General features: G+C 41.5%; 1 protein-coding gene across 1 annotated transcript in view; it reads right to left on the bottom strand.

Annotated features, from left to right (window-relative positions):
* GCLC (glutamate-cysteine ligase catalytic subunit) overlaps positions 1–20,542 on the bottom strand; it is a 47,794-nt gene extending 27,252 nt beyond the window's left edge. The window contains exon 1 of the mRNA XM_025991070.2: positions 19,913–20,542. Coding sequence (XP_025846855.1) covers positions 19,913–20,062 — 150 coding nt within the window. The 5' untranslated portion in view covers positions 20,063–20,542. The remainder of the gene's footprint in view (positions 1–19,912) is intronic.
* Positions 20,543–21,030: the final 488 nt, after the last annotated feature.

Consider the following 21,030-nt stretch of genomic DNA (forward strand, 5'->3'; position numbering starts at 1 on the left):
GCAAGAAGGCAGCCCGTTTCTAAGCCAGGAAGAGGGCCCTTATCTGGAAATAAGTATCTCCCCACCTTTGACCTTGAACTTCCCAACCTCCAGATCCACGAGGACTAAGTTGTCTGTTGTTTAAGCCACCTAGTCTGTGGTATATGTTATAGCAGACTGAACTTAGATAGCTGTCTTACTGATGAGTTTAAGTTCCCACTCTTGCTCTTCTATTAGAATTTTTCAGTTCAAGAAATAGGTAAAGACTACTTGGTTAGCTACATGAACCAGAAATGTGATATAGTAGTGCATTTGTACAATCACTCAATGTCAAATGCCTGAAAACTGTGGGCTGTAGAATCTGGAATTGCTCCTAAATTTAACTACAGTTTTTCAGATAGCTTCTCCCTCCAGAGCTCAGACTCCTGAATAGCTAAGAGCTGATGGAAAAGGAAACTTTATTGAGTCTCAGGATGGATATATAAAAATATCCTAAGAAACAAGTTTACTTTTAAATAAGCATGAGAAAGGGTATGCTGTGAATTTTCAATATATGGATCCTAATTCTCAAATCCATCATTCGAAGTAGGCATGATCACCTATTTTACAGACGTGCAAAGCTGTTCCAAGAGGCTAAGCTACCCAAGGCCACAAGTGTCAGGGCAAGGATGGGAGCCTAGTCTGCCTGGCCTCAAGGCACAGCACACCTCGCTGCTAGAGGATGCCAATCTTCATTAGTAGTGTGATAAGCTTTTAAAAAAATTATAAGCTACATGAGGCAGGGATAGGATAGGATACTGGCTGAAAAATCTCATAAATTGATTATGCCTCCATTTATTGAAGTGGACCTGACATTATATCATAGAAGCTGAGACATAGCAGTTACAGTTATAAATTTAAACAGATGCCTTAAAAATAAATAAGTAAACAGATGTCTTAGCCTATCTCTTTGGCCCAGGACAGAGCTTCTGGTTCTATGACGCCTTGCTAACTTTCTCAGGAGCAATCTTTCTACTTCAGTATTTCCTCTGATCACCAGCTCCCAACACATCTGCAGGGCATCAATTATCTGCATTATCTTCCTAACCAGATAGCATGTTTCCTGTAAGACAAAGAGATACTTCCTAGCTTACCGGGTTCCCATCATTTATCTGATCAAAATGAGCAAGATTTCTTCTACCACTTATATAAATTAGAGTGCAATAACTCTGGTTGGTTTTCTAGTTTTGAAATAATTAAAACCCTTAGTTTTCAAAGTCACTCTGAGGCCACGCGTTGGAAGCATGAGAAGGGCAGACAGAAGAAGCTCAAACTCAGCCTGAGTTTTAAATATCAGCCAAACGGATGACATTTAAAGTGTTTATAAACCAAACTCTCCTTAATTAAAAAATAATCACCCATGATCTCATTAAGCAAATGAAACAGAAACATCAGAATATTTACCCAAAGAGACAAAAACCATAAATGTGGAACTTACTTTTGGATAAAATGAAAGTTCAGTTAGAAGCCTTAAGAAGCCTTAACTGCCTCCCTGAGCAGGCAGCCTGGGTGGCTCAGAGGTTTAGCGCCGCCTTCAGCCCAGGGCGTGATCCTGGGGACCTGGGATTGAGTCCCATGTCAGGCTCCCTGCATGAAGCCTGCTTCTCCCTCTGCCTGTGCCTTTGCCTCTCTCTCTCATGATAAATAAATTTAAAAAAAAAAAAAAAAACCCTCCCTGAGCATTTTTCAGACTCAAATGTAAGGTGTTCTGAAGTAATCATCCCTCACAGTCACTGATTTTTCTGCCTCTGTGCTCAGGATGATTCTTTTAGCTCTTGGCTTTTTTGTTATCTTTTTAAACCCTTCCCCCCCACCCACCTCAATACATTAATGTTTATTTCTAATTCTAGATCACACAGGCATCAAAAAAAAAAAAAAAAAAAAATCAACTCAATCTTTCCTAACATGGCCAAGCTAGAGCCAACACAGTGTTTGGTTCAGTGAACTGGCTACTAAGTGATAATAAAGTGACACATTAAGACAATGTTTTCCCCATGTAGAATACCTAAAGCCACAGTTGTTTTTTTTTTTAAATCATATCTGGATATTCTCTCCATCTTAAACTTCCTTTTTTGCATCCAAAGGATGAGAGGAAAAAAAAAAAAAAAAGAAAATAACAGGATATAGAGGCCCTTCTGAACACAACAGATTTCAAGGATTAAACCATACCAGCTTCCTAACTTCAAATAGTATGCGAGCCATGTATTCAGAGTTACAGCCACATCTATGTAGGCTGCACACACACACAAACCTGAAGGTATGATAAGCGGACTGCAGAGTGACTACTTCAAATCTGCATAATCAGTATAGTATTTGGAAGTAGCAAAAATAGCCACTGGGCTTCTCTTCTTGGTACATAGATTTCAACTCCCTAAATGTAACTTAGGGACACTGCTATATGGTACCCCTGTCAGTTATCTTTTTAAATGGGGGGGGGGGGGGGGAGACAACAGACACAATAAAAATAACTGGCCACTGTGAGAGACCCTCATTTTAAAATGTGCACTACTTTTTCTATAAATAATTCAGAAATATAATTAGATTTCATTGCTAATAAGGCTAAATTCTATCTCACTAGGGTAAAAAGCCACCAATATCTTGGAGCTGTTGAATCAAAGACAAAGGTCCATTCAAAAGACTATTATGTAGGCTATGTGTTATATAGTGCTGCTAGGAACGGCCTGAACACAATCTACTAGTCATTCAGTGCAGGTTTACACAAGCATGAGGTACTTTACGTTCACCTGAAATTAGCCCAATAAAAGTAAAGCATCTTAATTGAGGGTGATGTAAGTACTCAGGACAATGCTGAATATATAGTAGACTGTGAAATACTCATGGCATCAGAATTCAAGATAACAAGAGAAACCATTAATGTCAAAATAGTAAATTTTTCAGGATTTATGTTGTCTTTAAATGGCATTTACCACTAGTTGAAAATAAATTTCCTTTGTACTTTTTTTTTTTTTTTTAAATACTCTCCCATGAAGGTAAGAGTTTCAAGGAGCTTAGAGTTTGAGGAAAGTGGGACACCTGGGCGGCTCAGCAGATGAGCACCTGCCTTTGGCTCAGGGTGTGATCCCAGGATCCAGGATCGACTCCCACTTTGGGCTCCTTGTGAGGAGCCTGCTTCTGGTTCTGCCTGTGTCTCTGCCTCTCTCTCTGTATCTCTCATGAATAAATAAAATCTTAAAAAAGAATTTGAGGAAAGGTTAGACATTTTATAAAACACAAACGAATGTTTACATTTTTACTCCCTGGAGGTAAAAATGGTACTTAATTAGGCAAGTAATATAGTTCTATAAGGCTCAGAAGCAGTTATAGGCAGTTCTCTATTTAGGGAGATTTTACTTTGAGAAATTCTTTTCTTTCCAGCCATCCCACCGAAATTCAGAATTTGGGGCTCTGGGCCAGCTCCTCTGCTCCACTGTTGGCATTTTTCCAGTGGCCCAAGCAGTAGTCTTGACTCCTGCTAGAACTACCTGTTGCTTCTCAAAGACCCAATTTTTCCCTTCACACTAACTCTAAAACAAGTCTACAGTCACTTTGAGGGTTAAGGTTCTAGTTAGAGTTCATGGCCAATCAGTACCAAAACCCACGGTCTTGCTCTCCGCCCTTATTCCTCTGCCCTTTCATCCACTCAGTGAGGCCCAGTGTTGGGTGGGTGCTGGCAATCTGGTGAAGAGTCAGACAGGTGTGGCTCCTGTTCTCAAGCTTCCATTGCTGTTAGAGCCACTGCCAACAACACAATAGAGCAAAATGATCTGGGTGAGTGCTCCAGATGACCAAGTGGAGCTGTGCATATGTAATAGGAGGAAGTGACCCAGTCTAGGGGATCAGAAGTCTTTCTGGAGGAAAGGGACAGGCCAATGGGAAGTGTCTACTATGTTTCAACTCCTCAGAGGATTCCTGTGCTTTCCCCAACCACCATTTTGACTGCAGGATAAGCACATGTCTGGCTGGTCAGAGATGCAGATAAACTGAGCTCACCCCATAGAGATGATACCACAACAGTTCTTCTCTAGATTAGAAGCTGTCTTAAAAGCTAGTGGCCATGCCTTCTGTCCAGAAGACTGTTTTATCACATGGCAAAATACAAATGACCAATATTTTTGAGCACTGTCAACCACCCAGCTGGATGACATTCATTTCCTTACCTAGCATGATACCCAAACTTAGAGCACTCAAAGAGGTGCTAGCTGCAGTGATGTTTATTTTTGTAAACACCTGTACTTCAATAGGGAAGACCCAAATGATGAGACCAAAAGAGCTGTGCTTGATAGTGAATCAACGTGAACAAGAAGTTCTAATACAAACGTAATGAAACTTCATGTGGCTCAGAATTTAAGGTGGACTCCCAGGTTAGACACATCTAATGGCATTGCCAACATCAAAACCACTGTTTTATGTGGTAACGTCTGAGCACTTTTGGTAGACTACTAACTATGAAGTACAAACTGTAACACACATGCTTTTGTATAGCTATGTATGTGGTGATGTTTTAAACTGCTGATATATAAAACTGTCCTATGTTCCCCCAAATACTTTAGTAGTTTAGTCTAAAGTTGTATCAAATTCTTATAATATTTTATGTATTTTGACTTTCTCTCCTACTAATGAAAGGTCATTTCATATCACCGAATTACACAGGGAGTGCTCTAGTGAAGTTTACACTTTTAGAAACCAAAATAAATGTGGCCTAGCCCTGACCTGGTCTTCTGTTACAGAAGCTTACAGAGCAGGCTGATTTTTATTTATAATATGTTAATCTCCATTTTAACAATACATAACATCAGTGAATTTCCTGTATGATTCCGTGAAGTAACTTCCTTGAATCATGATCTTGGCCCACACAGAGAAAAAATTTTCACATGCCAAGATTAGTAATATGAAGCCTAAGTGAAAAAATTTAAGACTTTAAGAGGAGGAAAGAAAATAGGAGCTACAGGGAAAATGAGAAACAATGACACCTTTCACTAAAGAAAAAACCTCACATTGTCTGTTCTAGTAGATACTAATCACATGTGACTATTCAGATTTAGATTTAACTAAAATTAAAAATCCAGTTCCCAAGTCCCACTAGGCACTTGGATTAGTGGCTACACCCTACCAAGTAGAGCAAATATTTCTATTACTACAGAGAGTGTGTTGGACCACACCGGACTAAAACCCAGAAGAAACCACAACGCTGGAATTGTACCTGGGTATATTAATTACATAGGAAATCCTTGAAAGTAAATCTGCTTTCATGTGCTATTAATAGCATGAGACCTCTATTTTTTGGGCCCCTGAAGCTACGTTCAGATTTTTTTTCTTTAGCCATATCACTACACTTTAAGCATGTCAATTTTAATGTTCTGATGGTTATAAAGACCATGTTAAGGCATTCCTACTTTCTTTCTAATCAATTCTAGCAGAACCCAACCAGTCTTCTCACATAAATTAACCACACAAAAGGTAGTTCCACCAAGTAGAATTACCAGTGGTAACTACGGCCACCAATTTAACACAGGCATTCAGCGATTAAAACCATCCTAAACCTAAACCAAAACACAATTCCTCCTGAAGAAACAATATTGCAAATATAGTTTTTATTTACCTCAGAACATCTGTACTTTAGTTCTATCACTTCTGGGTTCTAAGGACAAGTGAATTCTTTGGCTCTTTTCTGTGAACATATTCCTCTGCCAGGGCCCTGGTCACCATGTGGCTGACAAAAAAGGAAGTATCCTGGTCCCCAACCAGATAGAGGCTGCTTTGGACCAACTGCTCTGCAGTGCTCAGTGGTGGAGGTCTGCATCAAGAACCTCAGAAGTGGCTTCTACTAGGTGTGAGTGAGCTTAGGGTTAGCAGGGGGCCTGCTGTTGCTGGAGAGAACACCCACCCTCCACGGTGGTACACAGAGCTCTGCCTGAATGCACTCAGAGCTGGGAAAGCAAGAGAACAAGCACATTCCTTTAATGTATGTTTATAAATTAGGTTGGCCTAAATTCAAGGACTGCCTGAGAAATAGGGAGAAATTTGGCATTTTAGTTTTTAGGAACTAGGGGTAGACTAACCCACCAAACAAAGAGGTTTTAAAAAATCATGCTTTCTAAAGAGACTAAATGAGAGCCAATGCTAAAACAAAGAAATTCCACTTCCAAAGCAATGACTACTGTGCCCAGAAGGCCACCCTGTTTCTCCCTGCCACAAGGCAGGGGCAGGATGGGGGTCAGGGATTCAACACCTCTAGTTTAAGGTTCTATTCCACCATCAAAAGAATCTGAGGAGATACTCTTTCACAGTCAGGTCTCATAGAGGTAGCATCAGGGCTCCTCCTTAGGAGTGACACCTGGAGTTTGAGCAGATCCCACTGAGAGAGCAATTCTAACCTTAATTCGGGAGGTGGAAAGATGGGAGACTCCTGTTAATATAAACCTCTTTCCTGCCATATTTGAAGTTCATGTTAAAGAGGTTAAGTCAAAGCTCCGGATTCTGGCCCACTACCTGTTGCCCTGGGCCGAGCCTGGCATAGACTGCATAACTATCAAGTGAGGTCAGCCTGATTTTCATAGAAAGGGCTCATCCATGTCTGCCTTTTCACAGGGCTCCACTGCCAGCAGAAGATTAGCTGGGAAGGCTGCGGTCACATTACTAAACCTGTTAGCATGTGTCCTGCAGACCGAGAAGTTCACCAAGCATAGTCAGTATTTTAGTTTTGAAAGGATGTTGGCATTTCAACTAGAAGGGAATCACAGGCCATCTGGTAACGATAAATACTTAAGCATCTGTGGCTCTGAGACATTTATATTTTCACTCAAACAAAAAGCCTACTTCATTTATCATGAACATATCTTCCTCTTTCTTTCCACCTTCAACCTCATCCTGGGCTGGAGCCCATGGAAACTGTTGCAGAGCGCTTTCCCTCCTGCTTTTTTGGGAGCCGGTGCATGGGGGGTGGGGGCAGGCTTTGGAGTCTATCAGTTTCTGGGAAGGAGCACATATAACTACATGTCACCTGCCTAAAACAGTAAGTACACAGCACCACTCAGATGCTTTTGGCTATCGTTTTCTAGTCCGTGGGCAGGAGTAAGTTTACTGAGGCAGAATAGGGTCTTTGAGGTGTTTTCCAAATGCTACTTACAAACCCTGTAGTGGGCCGAAGTAGGCTGTAATCAACACTACATTAAAAATTTTGAAATAGAGAATACCAGAATGTGTCACTCATGGGAAAGGCAGTAGCATTTCACCAAAATATTTCATTTGGCATTTGTTCCAGGTACTATTGGTCTCCGTCAAAAGTGAAAGCTTGTAGGACAGACCACTACCTAATTCTGCCATTGAGTGGTCTTGGGTTCCTGCACCAAGCAGATCTACTCAATCCCCTCCTTGAAACTTTCAAGTGGCTCACATGGAGCAAAAAAATCCAACACCCGTCACCAAGAGCATTAGGGTCAGTCTTCAGCGATGCTGCCTCCTTTTTAAACCTCCCTTTTCCCCACCATGTTGTGGCCATGCTTCCATTTATTTCTCTAACAACCAAGAGAGGGCCTTGACAGCAAGTACTTCCCTGGGCTTGGGAAGATTTTACTTCAGCCCTTCAAATAGCTGGCGCCTGTGGGTCTCAAGTGCTATCTTCTTAGAGACACCTTTGCTGACCACCCCCCCCCCAAGCTTTATGACCTCCTTCTTGTTCCCCTTCCCAAGGGGCACCACCCTTTTTAGAACAGTCTTAAATTTTCCCTCTTAGAAATAATACAAATATAGACATTTGAAATATTTGTCTCTGGGCTTTAGTTTCATCATTTGGAAATATAGGAGGAGAAAAAGTCCTTTCCAGCTTTAAAGCAATACAGCTATCCTCTTTTTAAAAATTCGAGCCAAGCCACTTTATTTGTATGAAAGACCTACATTAGCATAGGTTTCTCTGTTATCTGAAAGCACAGTGCTCCTATTAAAATCTCTCATTAGCGGAATTGGTGTAGAGTGTTCCCTGTTTTCCAAAAGTTTGGTAAAAACAAGTGGCCTATTGCAAAGACCTACATTAGGATGTAACTGCCTTTTTCCCCCCATAAAAGCAAAAATCCTCTTTGGATTTCTGTTAGCGAAATACAAACTAATGTAGGTCTTTCATAAAAGAAAAGTGCCATAATGCAAAACTTTCAGAAAGTGGGGTATTTGTTTTTGCTAACTGAAAAACGAAAAAAGGCAAAAATAATGCCTTTATAGAGCCCTTATAGAGACGTTGGGCACCCAAGCAGTGAGAGGGTGCCACGAAGTCCCTGCCCTGGGAACCACACCCAGCCTCAAGTAGGCAGAGTTCTGCCTCAAGTAGGCAGAGTTCTGAACTGTGTCAGTGAGCATCTGGGCTTTATTTTGTGGATCTGATAGCAAGATATGTCCGAAGGTATCAAAAAAATCTAAGGTTATTTTTGGGGTCTCAGAGCACTCAAGATTTTTTCTATATTAATGGTAATTGCTTCTTCGATTTACAGCATTTTGGGTTACAAGGTTTCATAAGGACACTCTACTTTCTGGGGGGGGGGGAATCTGTATTTCTGTAGGTCTATTAAACTCGTCTAGAAATTCTAAGCATATGACCACCCATTTTTCTTTCACTCTCAAATACATTACTCATTCTGTATTGCCAGGATGGTTATTTTATTTAAATGCATGGTCTTGTTACCCCTTTTAAGCATATGATCTCTTAAAAATTTTTATGTATGTATCAGTGGAAATCTTTCTAAAATTGATTACGCCCTCTTCTGCTATCAATAGGAAGTTCCTAAACACACACTTCCACTTTTACAGCTTCAGGCTTCATTAGCAATTTCCTTTAACTAGAATCACACCAGAGCGAGGTTCTTGGAGGTACACTGGGTTGCCACGTCTAGATGCGCTTTTCACAGCTGCTCTCTGTATTGGTCTCTCTTGTTCTGCCTCAATTGATTTGTTTATAATCTATCCTGAGCTGAGAAACCAGATGCCAAGCTTGCAGAAATTGGGTATAAAGTGTTCTCTGGGTAAGGGCTTGAGATGCTTCTGGGAGTAAAGTGCATAAACTTTGTATTCAGAAACCTTTTGTTTACTTCCTTATCCTCGGAGTACTAAAGCCCCTAGGATCAGGGCCCCAGGTAAAATTTAATACAGCAACTGGCAGCCTTGGAGAAAGGGAGGGGGAGGGGAGAGGGGGGGGGCAAGAGAGAGGACTACTGTGCTTAAGCACAGGCAGGGCTGTTGAAATCATGCTAAAAAGGTACCTTCCAAATGCCCAACTTGTGTAAATATGTGAACATTTCCAGAAGGAAATGAAGGACACGCTCCTAAATAGCTTCTCTTCAGTTTTGTCTGAGGTTTAAAGTTCTCAGAGCATATCCTTTCAAACAAAGCTTTTTTTTTTTTTTTAATTAAAAATGTTAACTTTCTAGAAAGGGTTGATGGTCACTGCTATAAACCCTAACTCTTAAAAAGTCTTCAAAGAAGTGCCAGCCAGCTTTTTACAGGTACTTCAAGATCTTTCTCTCTTCAGAGCACTAAAATATGTAAAGCCCTGTGTACCCCAGCCCATGACCTCTGTAGGTAATCCAAATGGGGCAAAGTCACAGCCTGGATTCTTACTAGCTTCCAGGAAAAGGGTCATGGAGTCTCTTGCCTAATAGTTTTGTTTTAACTCTGCTACATCAGCATCCAGTTAAAAAAAAAAAAAAAAAAAAAAAAAGCGTTAACCAAATCCAAAAGACTAAAAAAAGGACCTCGGGGGAAGGGAGACAAGACCAGTGGATCTATGTGAACATTTATGTAATGAGGAACATCTGGCTTGGGGTTCTTTTGTAATCTTGTTCTGGAATTAAGTTTAACTACCAAATCCCAAATGATCTGACCATAACAGACACAAAAAAAACCCCTAAGCATACAGAAAGCTCTCCAGAAAGTGTCCAATGGCATAGAATAGTAGCCACATATTCTCCAAGGATATACCAATCCAGATAACCAAGGTTTCCGAATACCTATCAAGATGTATCCAAAATGAGCTCTTTTGGCTAGCAGCCTGAGGCTTAATCATGTTTCCATCTTAACGACTAAGAAATCTAATCTTTAAGTGGAGATTCAGGGTCATCATTCTAATATACTCAATACATTACAATTATTTTCAATATACTATGGAGACAACTGAATAGCCATGGCAGTGTTACTTAAGTGATATTCAAACTCACATGCCATCCAGTTCAACTGAAATAGTTCAATTCTGTCTCAAATTATAATCAAGATTTCAAGGACCCTACGAGCTGTGAAAACATCCATGGGCTTTGTGCCATTTATTTTGGCCAGAAACCAATTTTTGTTTTCCCCAAATTCTTAATATGTTCCAGATAATCTGTTGCCAAAGCCTTCAGTCCCTGCCTAACCAGCAAATCCAGTGGCTTCACTTCAGTTCCCATCCTTCCACAGCTCTCAAAAGCATACTATCCTCCTTCCCACACATGCCAGTGCTACTATCCCTCACACTGTTTCCTTTCAGGATCCCATGTGTATTCATCAGGGTTCTGAGGCACAGCCTGTTTCCTCTCTCTGCCCTACCTCACTCTCCACTTTGGTTTTAACCACCATCTTCAGGCATGTGGCTTCCCTGCCATACACACAGCCAGCTCAGATGTTGCTCCAGCTTTCACTTCATTATCTACCTGGTATTTCGACTGAAGGAGTATGACACTCCTTAAAGGGTTCGAAACCAGAGTATTCAAACCGATAGCTCCCCAAGGAACCATCCTTGCAGGGATTCTTACTCACTTGGTCATCTATGCCAGGAACCGGTATGAGAGACATACTCTAACCACTCATGTGCTAGGTCCTTGGACTTTTCGAAAGTATCTCTTTAATATACACAAATCTTTATTTCCAGAGCCCTGGGCTATACTCCTCCTCTCTCCTAGCAGTGAAAGGTCCCTCTGTAGTAGGAGTTCCTCGTCTCTAGTTATTCCTCCCAACCCATTCTATTTCACTATGACCAAAGGGACCTAGAAGAAACCTCCTTTTATCAGTCTTGGACCTAACAATACCTGAACCCAACCCACTGCTCTAGCCTCAACTTCTAGCTATTCCCTTTTCCCTGCTTTGGTCCGGTGTTATAGCAGTACTCCCTCAACATCAGGCACCTCCATAATTTCACATCTGTTCATACTCTTCCTTTCATCTCTTCATACCCTTTCTTTGTTCATCTTCCTTTGAGACCTACCAGAAGGTTCATTCCCCACCCTCCATCCATAAGACTCCCAGATCTCCAAGTATACAGCAAACGCCTCCCTCCCCCTTGCCTACCCACTTGTCTTCCACTGGAATTCAAGTGCAGAGAGCTTCTCACTTTTGATTTCTCTCTTCAACCCCATGACCTAGCACAGGAAGCCCTTGATGTGTACTTCCTACATAATACTTAATTTAAAAATTATCCATCAAGGAAATAAAGCCTTTGGTGTTTTGTCATCACATGCAAGTAAAACTTAAATATCAACTTTTCTGAAGAAAATATTTTTGCAATACCATCTTGCTTTAATAGAAAAGTTTTGAGGCTCAACTAGGCTTAAGATATTAAAAAAAAAAATTCTAGAAACCTAGTCTCTATGGCTTTATAATTACATTACTTTGTCAGCCAGTGAAGTGTATGATCTTAGATCAGTGTTAAAACCTGAAGTGTGACAAGGTAAGGAAAAAGATTCTACCATTTCTTGTAAGCATTTCCTGATTTTTAGAAGTCGTATGGAATTTAAAGTATTCTGAAGCAATTAAACTGTCAAAAAAAAAAATACACGTAGAAACTAAAGATGTAAACATGCAGTTCAAAACTAAATGATATATTTTTTTTAATTAGTCTTAGAGCAGGAAATCATGGTCTCAAGAATTTAAGTTCTGTATCTAAGATCACACAGTCATTTGGGGGAAGGCTTGGGCCTTAGACTTGCATCTTCAAATTAAACTCTATTCATAAAATGTATGCAAAGTTTTAAAGTAATTGTGTTTTCACCAAATACCCAGTCATAGGATGAAAACAGTGATACTAAGTGATGAACCTCATAACAAAGCCAAAGAAAATCCTGACTTTAAGAATTGGCTAGGGGCACACCTGGCTGGCTTAGCCACAAGAGCATGCAACTCTTAATCTTGGGGTTGTGGGTTCAAGCCCCACAATGGGTTTAGAGATTAAAAATAAGTAATTTTTAAAAAATAAATAAAAATAAAAACCTGGCTACATCTTGGTTGGAGGTATCTTATAACCACAAGGGCAGTCACCCTTTGGATGAAGTTTACAGACAAAGGAGAACAGTGCTGAAATAACAGAAAAAATGGGAAAGACTTTTATTTCTGCACAAGACAGAGTAAAAGCAACCAATTTTACCTTCCCACCTGAAAACAGCCAAAAAGAGTATGAAAGAGTAGCTTTTTCAAGACACTAGATGATAGGTAACAAAAGGCAGAGATTCCTGAGATATGGGGGAGAAAAGCAAAACTGAGCCCTACAATTGCCCCAGCTCACTGCTTGGAAGAAGTCTGTATATCATGTGCAGGAAGGTGAAGCAGAACCTGGAGTACTCCCTGAATTGTAGAGATAAAGCTGAAAGTCTGAGGAAACCAAATCAATTAGAGTTCACAGGACCAAGTACCAAGAGAAGAGAGCTGCAGAGAGAACCCTGGAGATCTGTAGAGGGTTAACCCTTAAGGATTCAGTAGTAAATCAACCCATACACAAGGCAAGTACCCAAAACTGGGCCTGAGTGTGTTCCCAACAAGCCAAAATAGTATTAACTTCTAACTCTGGAGCACTGAGGAAAGTACTCATAAAGGTCCTGCCTCAGTAGAAGGATTAGCCCTAGAGACTTCTCCAGATCTAATTATAAAATCAAGACCTCAAAAGATTAAACTATCTCCCAATGACTATAATGTAGAACAAAGCTTAAAGAAGATGGTTAGGAATATACAAAACAAGCACCAAACAAGGTAAAATTCGTAAAATCTGGCATCCAATCAAAAATTACCAGGCATGCAGAGATGCAGGGAAACATTCAGAAAAGAATAAAACTGGGTGGCTCAGTTAGTTAAGCCTTTGCCCTGGGCTCAGGTTATGATCGCAGGGTCCTGGGATGGAGCCCCAGGTTGGGCTTCCTGCTCAGTGGGGAGTATGCTTCTCCCTCTGCCCCCTCTTGTTGCTTGTGCTCCCTCTGAAATAAAATATTAAAAGAATAAAAGTGAACTTAAACAACAAAGATGACAGAATTAGCAAAGATTAAAACAGTTGTTAGAACTGTATCCCACCTGTTCAAGAATGAGTTTAGTAAGGCTGCAAAAGATAAATATGCAAAAATCAATCTTATTTCAATATATTAGTATGAACATTCAGAAACTGAAACGTAATAAATACCATTTACAAAAGAAAAATATGAAACCATGAAATCTAACAAAAGATGTGCTAGACTTGTATATGGAAAAACTGTTTTGTAGCACAAAACATGAACAAAATGTAATGTACACATGTAATACAAAACATAGATGAGAGAAATTAAAGAATTTTTCATGGGTCAGAATACTCATTAAGGTATCAATTCTTCCGAACGTGATCTACAGATTCAAAACGATTACAGTCAAAACCCCAGAAGGATTTGTTTTGGTAGTAACTGCCAAGCTAGTTCTAAAATTCATGTGGAAATTCAAAAGACCTGGAAAAGTCAAAACAAGCTGAAAAAGAACAAAGTTGGAGGGCTAACACTGCCTGATCTCACAATGTATTATAAAGCCACAGCAATAAAAAGAGTGTATTACAGGCATAAAGATAGACAAATAGATCAATGGAACAGTACAAAGAATCCAGAAATAAAGCCACACACACAGATAGACAACTGGTATTAGACAAGCTACAAAGGCCGTGTACCTCTGGCAGTAGAGAAAGAATAATCTTTTCAACAAATGGTGCTAAGGCAACCAAAATCAAAAATCCCTTACACCACATACTAAGCTACCTCAAAATGGATCATAGACCTAACTGTAAAGCCTAAGATTATAAAACTTCTAGAAGAAAATATGGGAGAAAACTTTTGTGATCTTGGATTAAGGAGAGATTTCTTAGGTATCACACCAAAAGTATGATCTGTAAAAGAACAAGCGGACAAACTGGACTTTTATTAAAATGAACAACTTCTGTTCTCCAAAAGACACCCTTAAGAGGATGAAAATGGACTGAGAGAACATATGTGCAATGTAAATTATCTGTTAAGAATTATATCCAGAACTCTCACAGTCAATAAGAAAACACAACAAGGCAAATGGCTTTAAGCATACTTCACAAAAAAGAGATGGCAAATAAGCACATGAAAAAGATACTCATCACCACTGGTCTTAAGGGAAACGCACATTAAAAAAATACAATATAATATCACATACCTATTAGAATCGTTAAAATTAAAGACACTGACTATGCCAAATGCAGACAAGGATGTGGACATATACACTCCTGCTGGGAATGTAAAATGGTACAACCACTTTTAAAAAATTGGGATTTCCTTAAAAAGTTAAAACACATCACTCCTAGGGAATAATCAAAGTAAATAAAAGCATAAGTCCATACAAAAACGTATATGTTAATGTTCACACAAGGTTTGTAATAGCTAAAAACTGGATACAATCCAAGTAATGGATAAACAAATTGTAGTAAATCCACAAAATGGAATACTACTCAGCAATTAAAAGGAATGAACTATTGATACTCAATAAAATGAATGAATCTCAAACTATATAAGCAGCTTAAAAAGCCAGACCAAAAAAGTACGTTTTATGATTTCCTAGATATAAAAGTCTAAGAAATGCAAACACTCCTACAGTGCCAGAAAGCAGATCAGTGGTGGTCTGTGGAAGTGGGGAGGGGAAGGGGAAATTAAAAAGGAGCACAAGGACATTTTTAGAGATGTGCATCATGTTCATGATTTTGATTCTGGGGATAGTTTCACATGTGTATACACATATCAAAACTTAACTGTACATTTTAAATATGTGCAGTTTATTGATGTCAACTATATCAAAACAAAGGTGTTAATATGTTTTTAAAAACTCACCTAATGGGACGCCTGGGTGGCTCAGCGGTTAAGCTTCAGCCTTCAGCCCAGGGTGTGATCCTGGGGTCCCAGGATCAAGTCCTACATCAGGCTCCTTGCATGGAGCCTGCTCTCTATGGGTCGCTCATGAATAAATAAATAAATAATAAAATCTTTAAATAATAAAAATAAATAAATAAAATCTTTAAGAAAAAAAACATCCAACTTGGTTAAATCATGACAGAATTAGCAAAGATTAAAACAGTTGGTGAATGTATAAACAGAGAATATTAGCAAGCTTATTAGAATATGGTCCAGTACCAGCAACATCAGTATAGTTTTCTAAATTTAACCACATTCAGATGCCTTGAGTATATAAAATGTTCAGAAACACAAATTTGTTTTTTCCTTGATTTTACCACTGTGTTTATGAATAAATACTGTTAAAACAATGTCCCCAGTAACAGAGACAGAAAGAAAACAACTTTGCTTATAGGTGACAAGATACTCAATGAACTATGTAAGAAACCTGAACATTCCTAGTTACTATTAAGAAACACTTGTGCTCAGTATATACTTCTAGTCAGTGTCCAACAATGCGTTAAGACACAATTCAGATTTTTAAATGCAGTTTAGAAATACTAGATTTACCTTCTAACACCATCAATATCAAAAATAACTAAACTAATGGAATATAAATATATCTGGGAAAAACAAATGTAAGTTAACTGGTTAAAAAAAAAAAAAAAACAACCCACATACAAGGAATGCCTCATTCTCTAATGACCATGGCTATCTTTTTATTTAATTTTTTTCTTCAAGTTTTTATTGAAATTCCAGTTAATAGTAATATTAGTTTCAGGTGTAGAATGTAGTGACACTTACATACAAATGCCACATGCTCATCACAAGTGCCCTCCTTAATCCCCATCACCTGTATAACCCCTCCCTCTTCCCAACTACCCCATCCCAGCAACCCTGAGTTTATTCTCTATCATTGAGTCTGTTTGACCATGGAGATATTTAAAGGAGATAGAACAGATATTATAAAACTTCCAAGTGAACATTTTAAGTTACCATTTACAAGTCTTTGCTTGAAAGGTGAGGCACTGACTAGTAAACCACTGCATCAATATTATTACATTTAATATTAATAACCCTATAAGACATTATCATCCCCATTTTATAGATAAAAAATTGAGGCTGAGATCATTTTGCCCACAGCTATATGTTCATTTACACCAAAATGAAAATGCTTTTGACAACTCTAGATTTATAGCACAGAGTTATTTTATGGGATCATAAGCTTGTTAATAAGCTATGTATTTTCTAAATAGTCACTTAAGCAAATTTGGGGACTTAACCTACACAGGCAAATTGGTCCTTCAAACTCAATGATGACATATCAGCCTTTATATTTCCCATCCAATTTTACTGGCTTTATGCATGGTAAGAACACACTCAAATATTGAAGATATTTTCCTAAATTCACATGCACTTCTCTCCTAACTAGAGGACAATTTTCTTAACTTTGACAGCCACTACACAGAGTTAAAAACAAACAACTTAGAAAAATTACACATTTGCTTCTAAATGTTGTTTTCTGACATGTTTACAACCTGCAGTTGGAACTCTGTAAAAGGAGATTTGATGAAATCTCATACATTGTAAATAATCCAAAACCTGGTATTACCTGTTTAAGAAATGGACCTGAAGTCAGACAGATTTCAATTCTGATAATGCCTCTTGCCATTAAGCAGCTGAAAAGGCCTGTTGGGCAGCTAACACTAGAGTGAATTCACAAGTTGTACTTACTGCCACATTTGCGGCATACATTTCCTAAGTTTGTTTTTGAATAGGCACACTCCAGTAATAAACAAAATCTGCACCAGAAAAGTTGTGCATCAGCTATGAAAAGGTAAGTGCTTTCTTTTCTTTTCTTTTTTTTTTTTTTTGGCATACATAGAGTGCTTAGCAGACAAAAGAACACCCAGCAACATCCATCTTACCTCTCCCCCACAGCCCTCAACCTGGTGCAAAATGAAGTGTTTTCCTGGCAACCCAGGAGTTAGAACTTCTATCTCCTACAGAAACAGAATAAATGGTGGCTAGCGTCAGGACCTTTTACACCAAAGGTGAAAGCATCTCCAAGCTGCTCTGGGAATCTACGCATTTATATGGTTGTCACGACAAAATACTTTTGATTTCCAAAAAAGCCAGCATACACATATCTTTAGAATACAACATATTTTTACCCACAGCAAATGGTGGCAGCCTTCGCTTTACTCCACAGTCAAAAGATTACCTTCAGGTGAATTTCAAAACATCCCACAAAAAGCAGTAATTTGGTATCACGCCAACACAGTCCAACATATCACATCTCAAACACCATCTTCTGTCTGGCAAGGCCATCGTCCATCTCCAGGGCCACACTAGCCACCACACCCTTCTCCACTTTTATCTGCCCAGCCTTTTGCACAGTTACTTCCCGAGGCTTCTGATTACAAACACACTTGCTTGCTACCTGACCTTGCCTGCCGACTTCTACTTAGCAGTTATGATCCTTGAGATCCTTTGTGCAAGGAATGGTGGGAACACTGGAGTAGTTAACTTCTCTCCTGCTTTTTCAAAAGCTCATCAAGGAAGCCTCCCACGCCAAGGAGTTTGAAAATCAGACTCACATTTTAAGTGGCAACCATCCTAAGAAATAAATTACATATGACTTAAGACATACCTGCTCATGCACACTCTCAAATCACTCAAAAGTTTGACACGATACCCTTGCTATATTTATAACAAAGTGATCCTCTTCATCCCCCCCCCTTTTTTAAAGTTTGGAGGAGAAAAAAAAAAAAAAGACACCTAGGGAAACCGAAATTTATTTCTCAACCCGCTAATGGATCATGACCAGTTTGAAAAATAATGTTCTGTAACACAAAAGAGTGATTACTTTGACATGATACTAGAGGCATCAGCAAATAGGCGTGAGGCTTTCCTACCCTCCTCTAAAACCTCACCTTCTCCCTGCCCAGTCCTAGAGATACCACAATGGAGAATGAGTTCTTGCAACACCACAGGTCAGGGATGGGACAGAGAACCAATTTTGGAGGAATAAGGTTTCACGGAAGTGCCTTTTCAGGAGTAGAAAGGAAAGTGGGGCTTCCCCTCCCCTTAACCATCTGTTACACTTCACAATCTCAATTCTTCAAGACCCTTGCATCAAGGCTGCCTATTTCCACCTGGACTGTCAACACTTGCCAGCAGGAACTTTCCTCTTCTTGAAAATCCTACACCCCACCCCAACATGTGACTGAAATAGAACTTAAAGTAATGAGAAACTTTTTTTTTTTAAAATCTAATATAACTTTTCTACTTCATCTTCTTCAAAGTACGTGGATTTAGAGGGAAAAGAAGCAAAAGGAAGTGAGGGAGAGAAAAAAAAATCGGGGCTGGGGGACAGAGGATAGATCATTAAATGAACATACACAATGTCAGGTGCTGTGAAACAAGGAACTTTAGAATAAAACTGTAGAATTACCAAAGTAGGACAAACCCCTTCTAGTAGAAGTGTGAGTTACTATTATGCCTTTCTCAGGTAAAACAGCACAATTATTTCAACTGTAAAAATAATTATTTTCCAATCTTAGAAATAAACTGAAGTTTTGGGAGGACAGTGATTCTGCATTGATGTAGCAGCACCCTGACACTTGGGTCAAGCATTAAGAACACGGACTTGGGGTGCCTGCGCTTGGCCCAGGGCGTGATCCTGGAGTCCAGGGATAGTGTCCCACATCAAGCTCCCTGCGTGGAGCTTGCTTCTCCCCCTCCCTGTGTCTCTGCCTCTCTCTGTGTCTCTCATGAATAAATAAAATCTTTAAAAAAAAAAAAAACACGGACTAAAAGATAAATTTACACCTGAGCAAGCCATGGAAGGCAAATAAAAACAGATGCATGCTTTCCGAAAAAGCATTTAATGATCTGAATTGTATCTGTATAAGACTTGAAGGGAGAAGCACAGAAAGCTTTGGCAGAAGAAAACTCCATCTAAAAGGGGGCAAGTCTTTCCAGATCCTTCCAATAAACATCGGTTCAACATACTGAAAATGCAAAGACATTTCAGCTCTAGGCAGAACACACGTGGAAGCACCGATAGGTCAGGGTTAGACGTCGGATCCAGGATCCAGGCCACGGGGAGCCAACTAACATCTCAAATGCGAAGCTTCCAAGAGTTCCCTTTTAGAGTTTTGTTTTGTTTTGTTTTTCCCTTTCCCCTCTTTTAGAATTTAACAGGACCAGGAAGTTTCTTCCCTTTTTGGGGGAAAACTGAGCCGTCATTTGTGTCCCATGCCTATAAAGTGGTGATGGGGTGTGTGGGGGGGGGGGGGAGTGCGAGGGCGAGGAGGGGTGGGTGAAGAGGGTGCGAGGGAGCGGAGGAGCAGCAGCTGGAGGTCTAGAAAGTAACCTGCCCGAGGTGGGGCTGAAGACCGGACTCCCAGCAGCAACGGCCCTCCCGGGACCAGTGGGTCCAACTGGGTCCTTTTCTCACTGATGGCACCAGACGCCAGGTCGCGAGATCCCAGCCTGGAAACTCCGGAGGCACCAGGTGTCACACTTGCTCACGATCGCGCCCTCCCAGCGCCTAACCCATTGGCTGAACCAAGGGGGAAACCCTAAGAATGAATGACTGGGAGGGAGGGAGGGTTCGGGCCGGGCCCGGCTCCGGAGGGCCCCCGCCGGGCGGGGACCCCGGGGCGCACCGCAGGACGCGCACCGCCGAACAAAGGAGGCGCGGGGTGGCCTGACAGGGGCGCCCGGCGGGGGCGGAGGCCGCGGGCGCTCACCTCGTCGCCCCACTTGAGCACGTCCTTGTGCCGGTCCTTGACGGCGTGGTAGATGTGCAGGAACTGGAGGATCCCGTGCCGCCGCACGTGGTCGGCGTGGCGCTTGGTCTCCTCCCAGCTCAGCGGCGAGCCTTGGGACAGCAGCCCCATGGCTGCCCCCTCCTCCTCCTCCTCCTCCTCCTCCTCCTCGGGGTGGACGGCGGCCGCTCGCTCAGGGTGCGGGGCGCGAGCCGGCCCCTCGGCTGCCCGCAGAGGACCGCGGCGGCGGCGGCAGCGGCTGCTCCGCCCCGCGGGGGCGCCCTTGGGCCGCGGCCGGCCGAGGGAGGGTCCGCTCCGCTCCCCTGCGCGGGGTCCCCGCCGCCCAGGTGACCGACTCGGGGGTGGCGCACGCCGCGCGGACACAGAGGCACAGGACGGGAGGGCAGGCTGCGCGGCTCTCGGCCCCGCGGCCTCGCCCCTCGCCCCCCGCCCGCTCCGGCTCCGGCTCCGAGGCGGCGGCGGCGGAGGACCCCGCAGCCGCGCTGCCGCAGCGGCTCTCGCTTCTCTTTACCGGTGTCGTGCACTGGCTTCTTCCTACTTGTGACCAAGACCTGCGCCGCCACCGAGCATGCCCAGTCCTCCTATCTGCTCGCTCGCGGGTCCAGGGTGCGATCCGTCGCTCCGGGTTTTATAGACTACGGGCGGGGGCGGGGCAAGAAGGCGGTGCAGGAAAGGGGGCGTGGCCGAGCGCTCTAGGCAGGCCTCGGAGGAGGCGTGCGCAGGCGTGGTCGGGGCGGAGTCAGGGGGCGGAGCTCTCCGAGGGCGCGGGGTGGAAAAGTGAGGTCTGGCAGCCTGTAAGCAAACTGGAGATAATGTAAAAACCTGTTTTCGCTGATCCAAAGAGATAAACTTTGGGTTGGGGAAGAAACTCGGTTATTTGAATTAGTGAACAACTCACTATATTCGTTTTGGGGTGAGCAAAGGCCTCTCACACAGGTGAGAGCAGCCCAGTATGGTAATGACTCCATCGCTTGGGGGTCAGGTGAAACACCTGTTCAACTCTAGTTTCCACTGTTTACGGACTGTGAGATCTCGGGCAAATTATTTCCATACCTGTGTAAAATTAATTCTATCTTTTA

This window comes from Vulpes vulpes, chromosome 1, assembly GCF_048418805.1.
Source record: "Vulpes vulpes isolate BD-2025 chromosome 1, VulVul3, whole genome shotgun sequence".
In the NCBI taxonomy this organism is placed as follows: Eukaryota; Metazoa; Chordata; class Mammalia; order Carnivora; family Canidae; genus Vulpes; species Vulpes vulpes.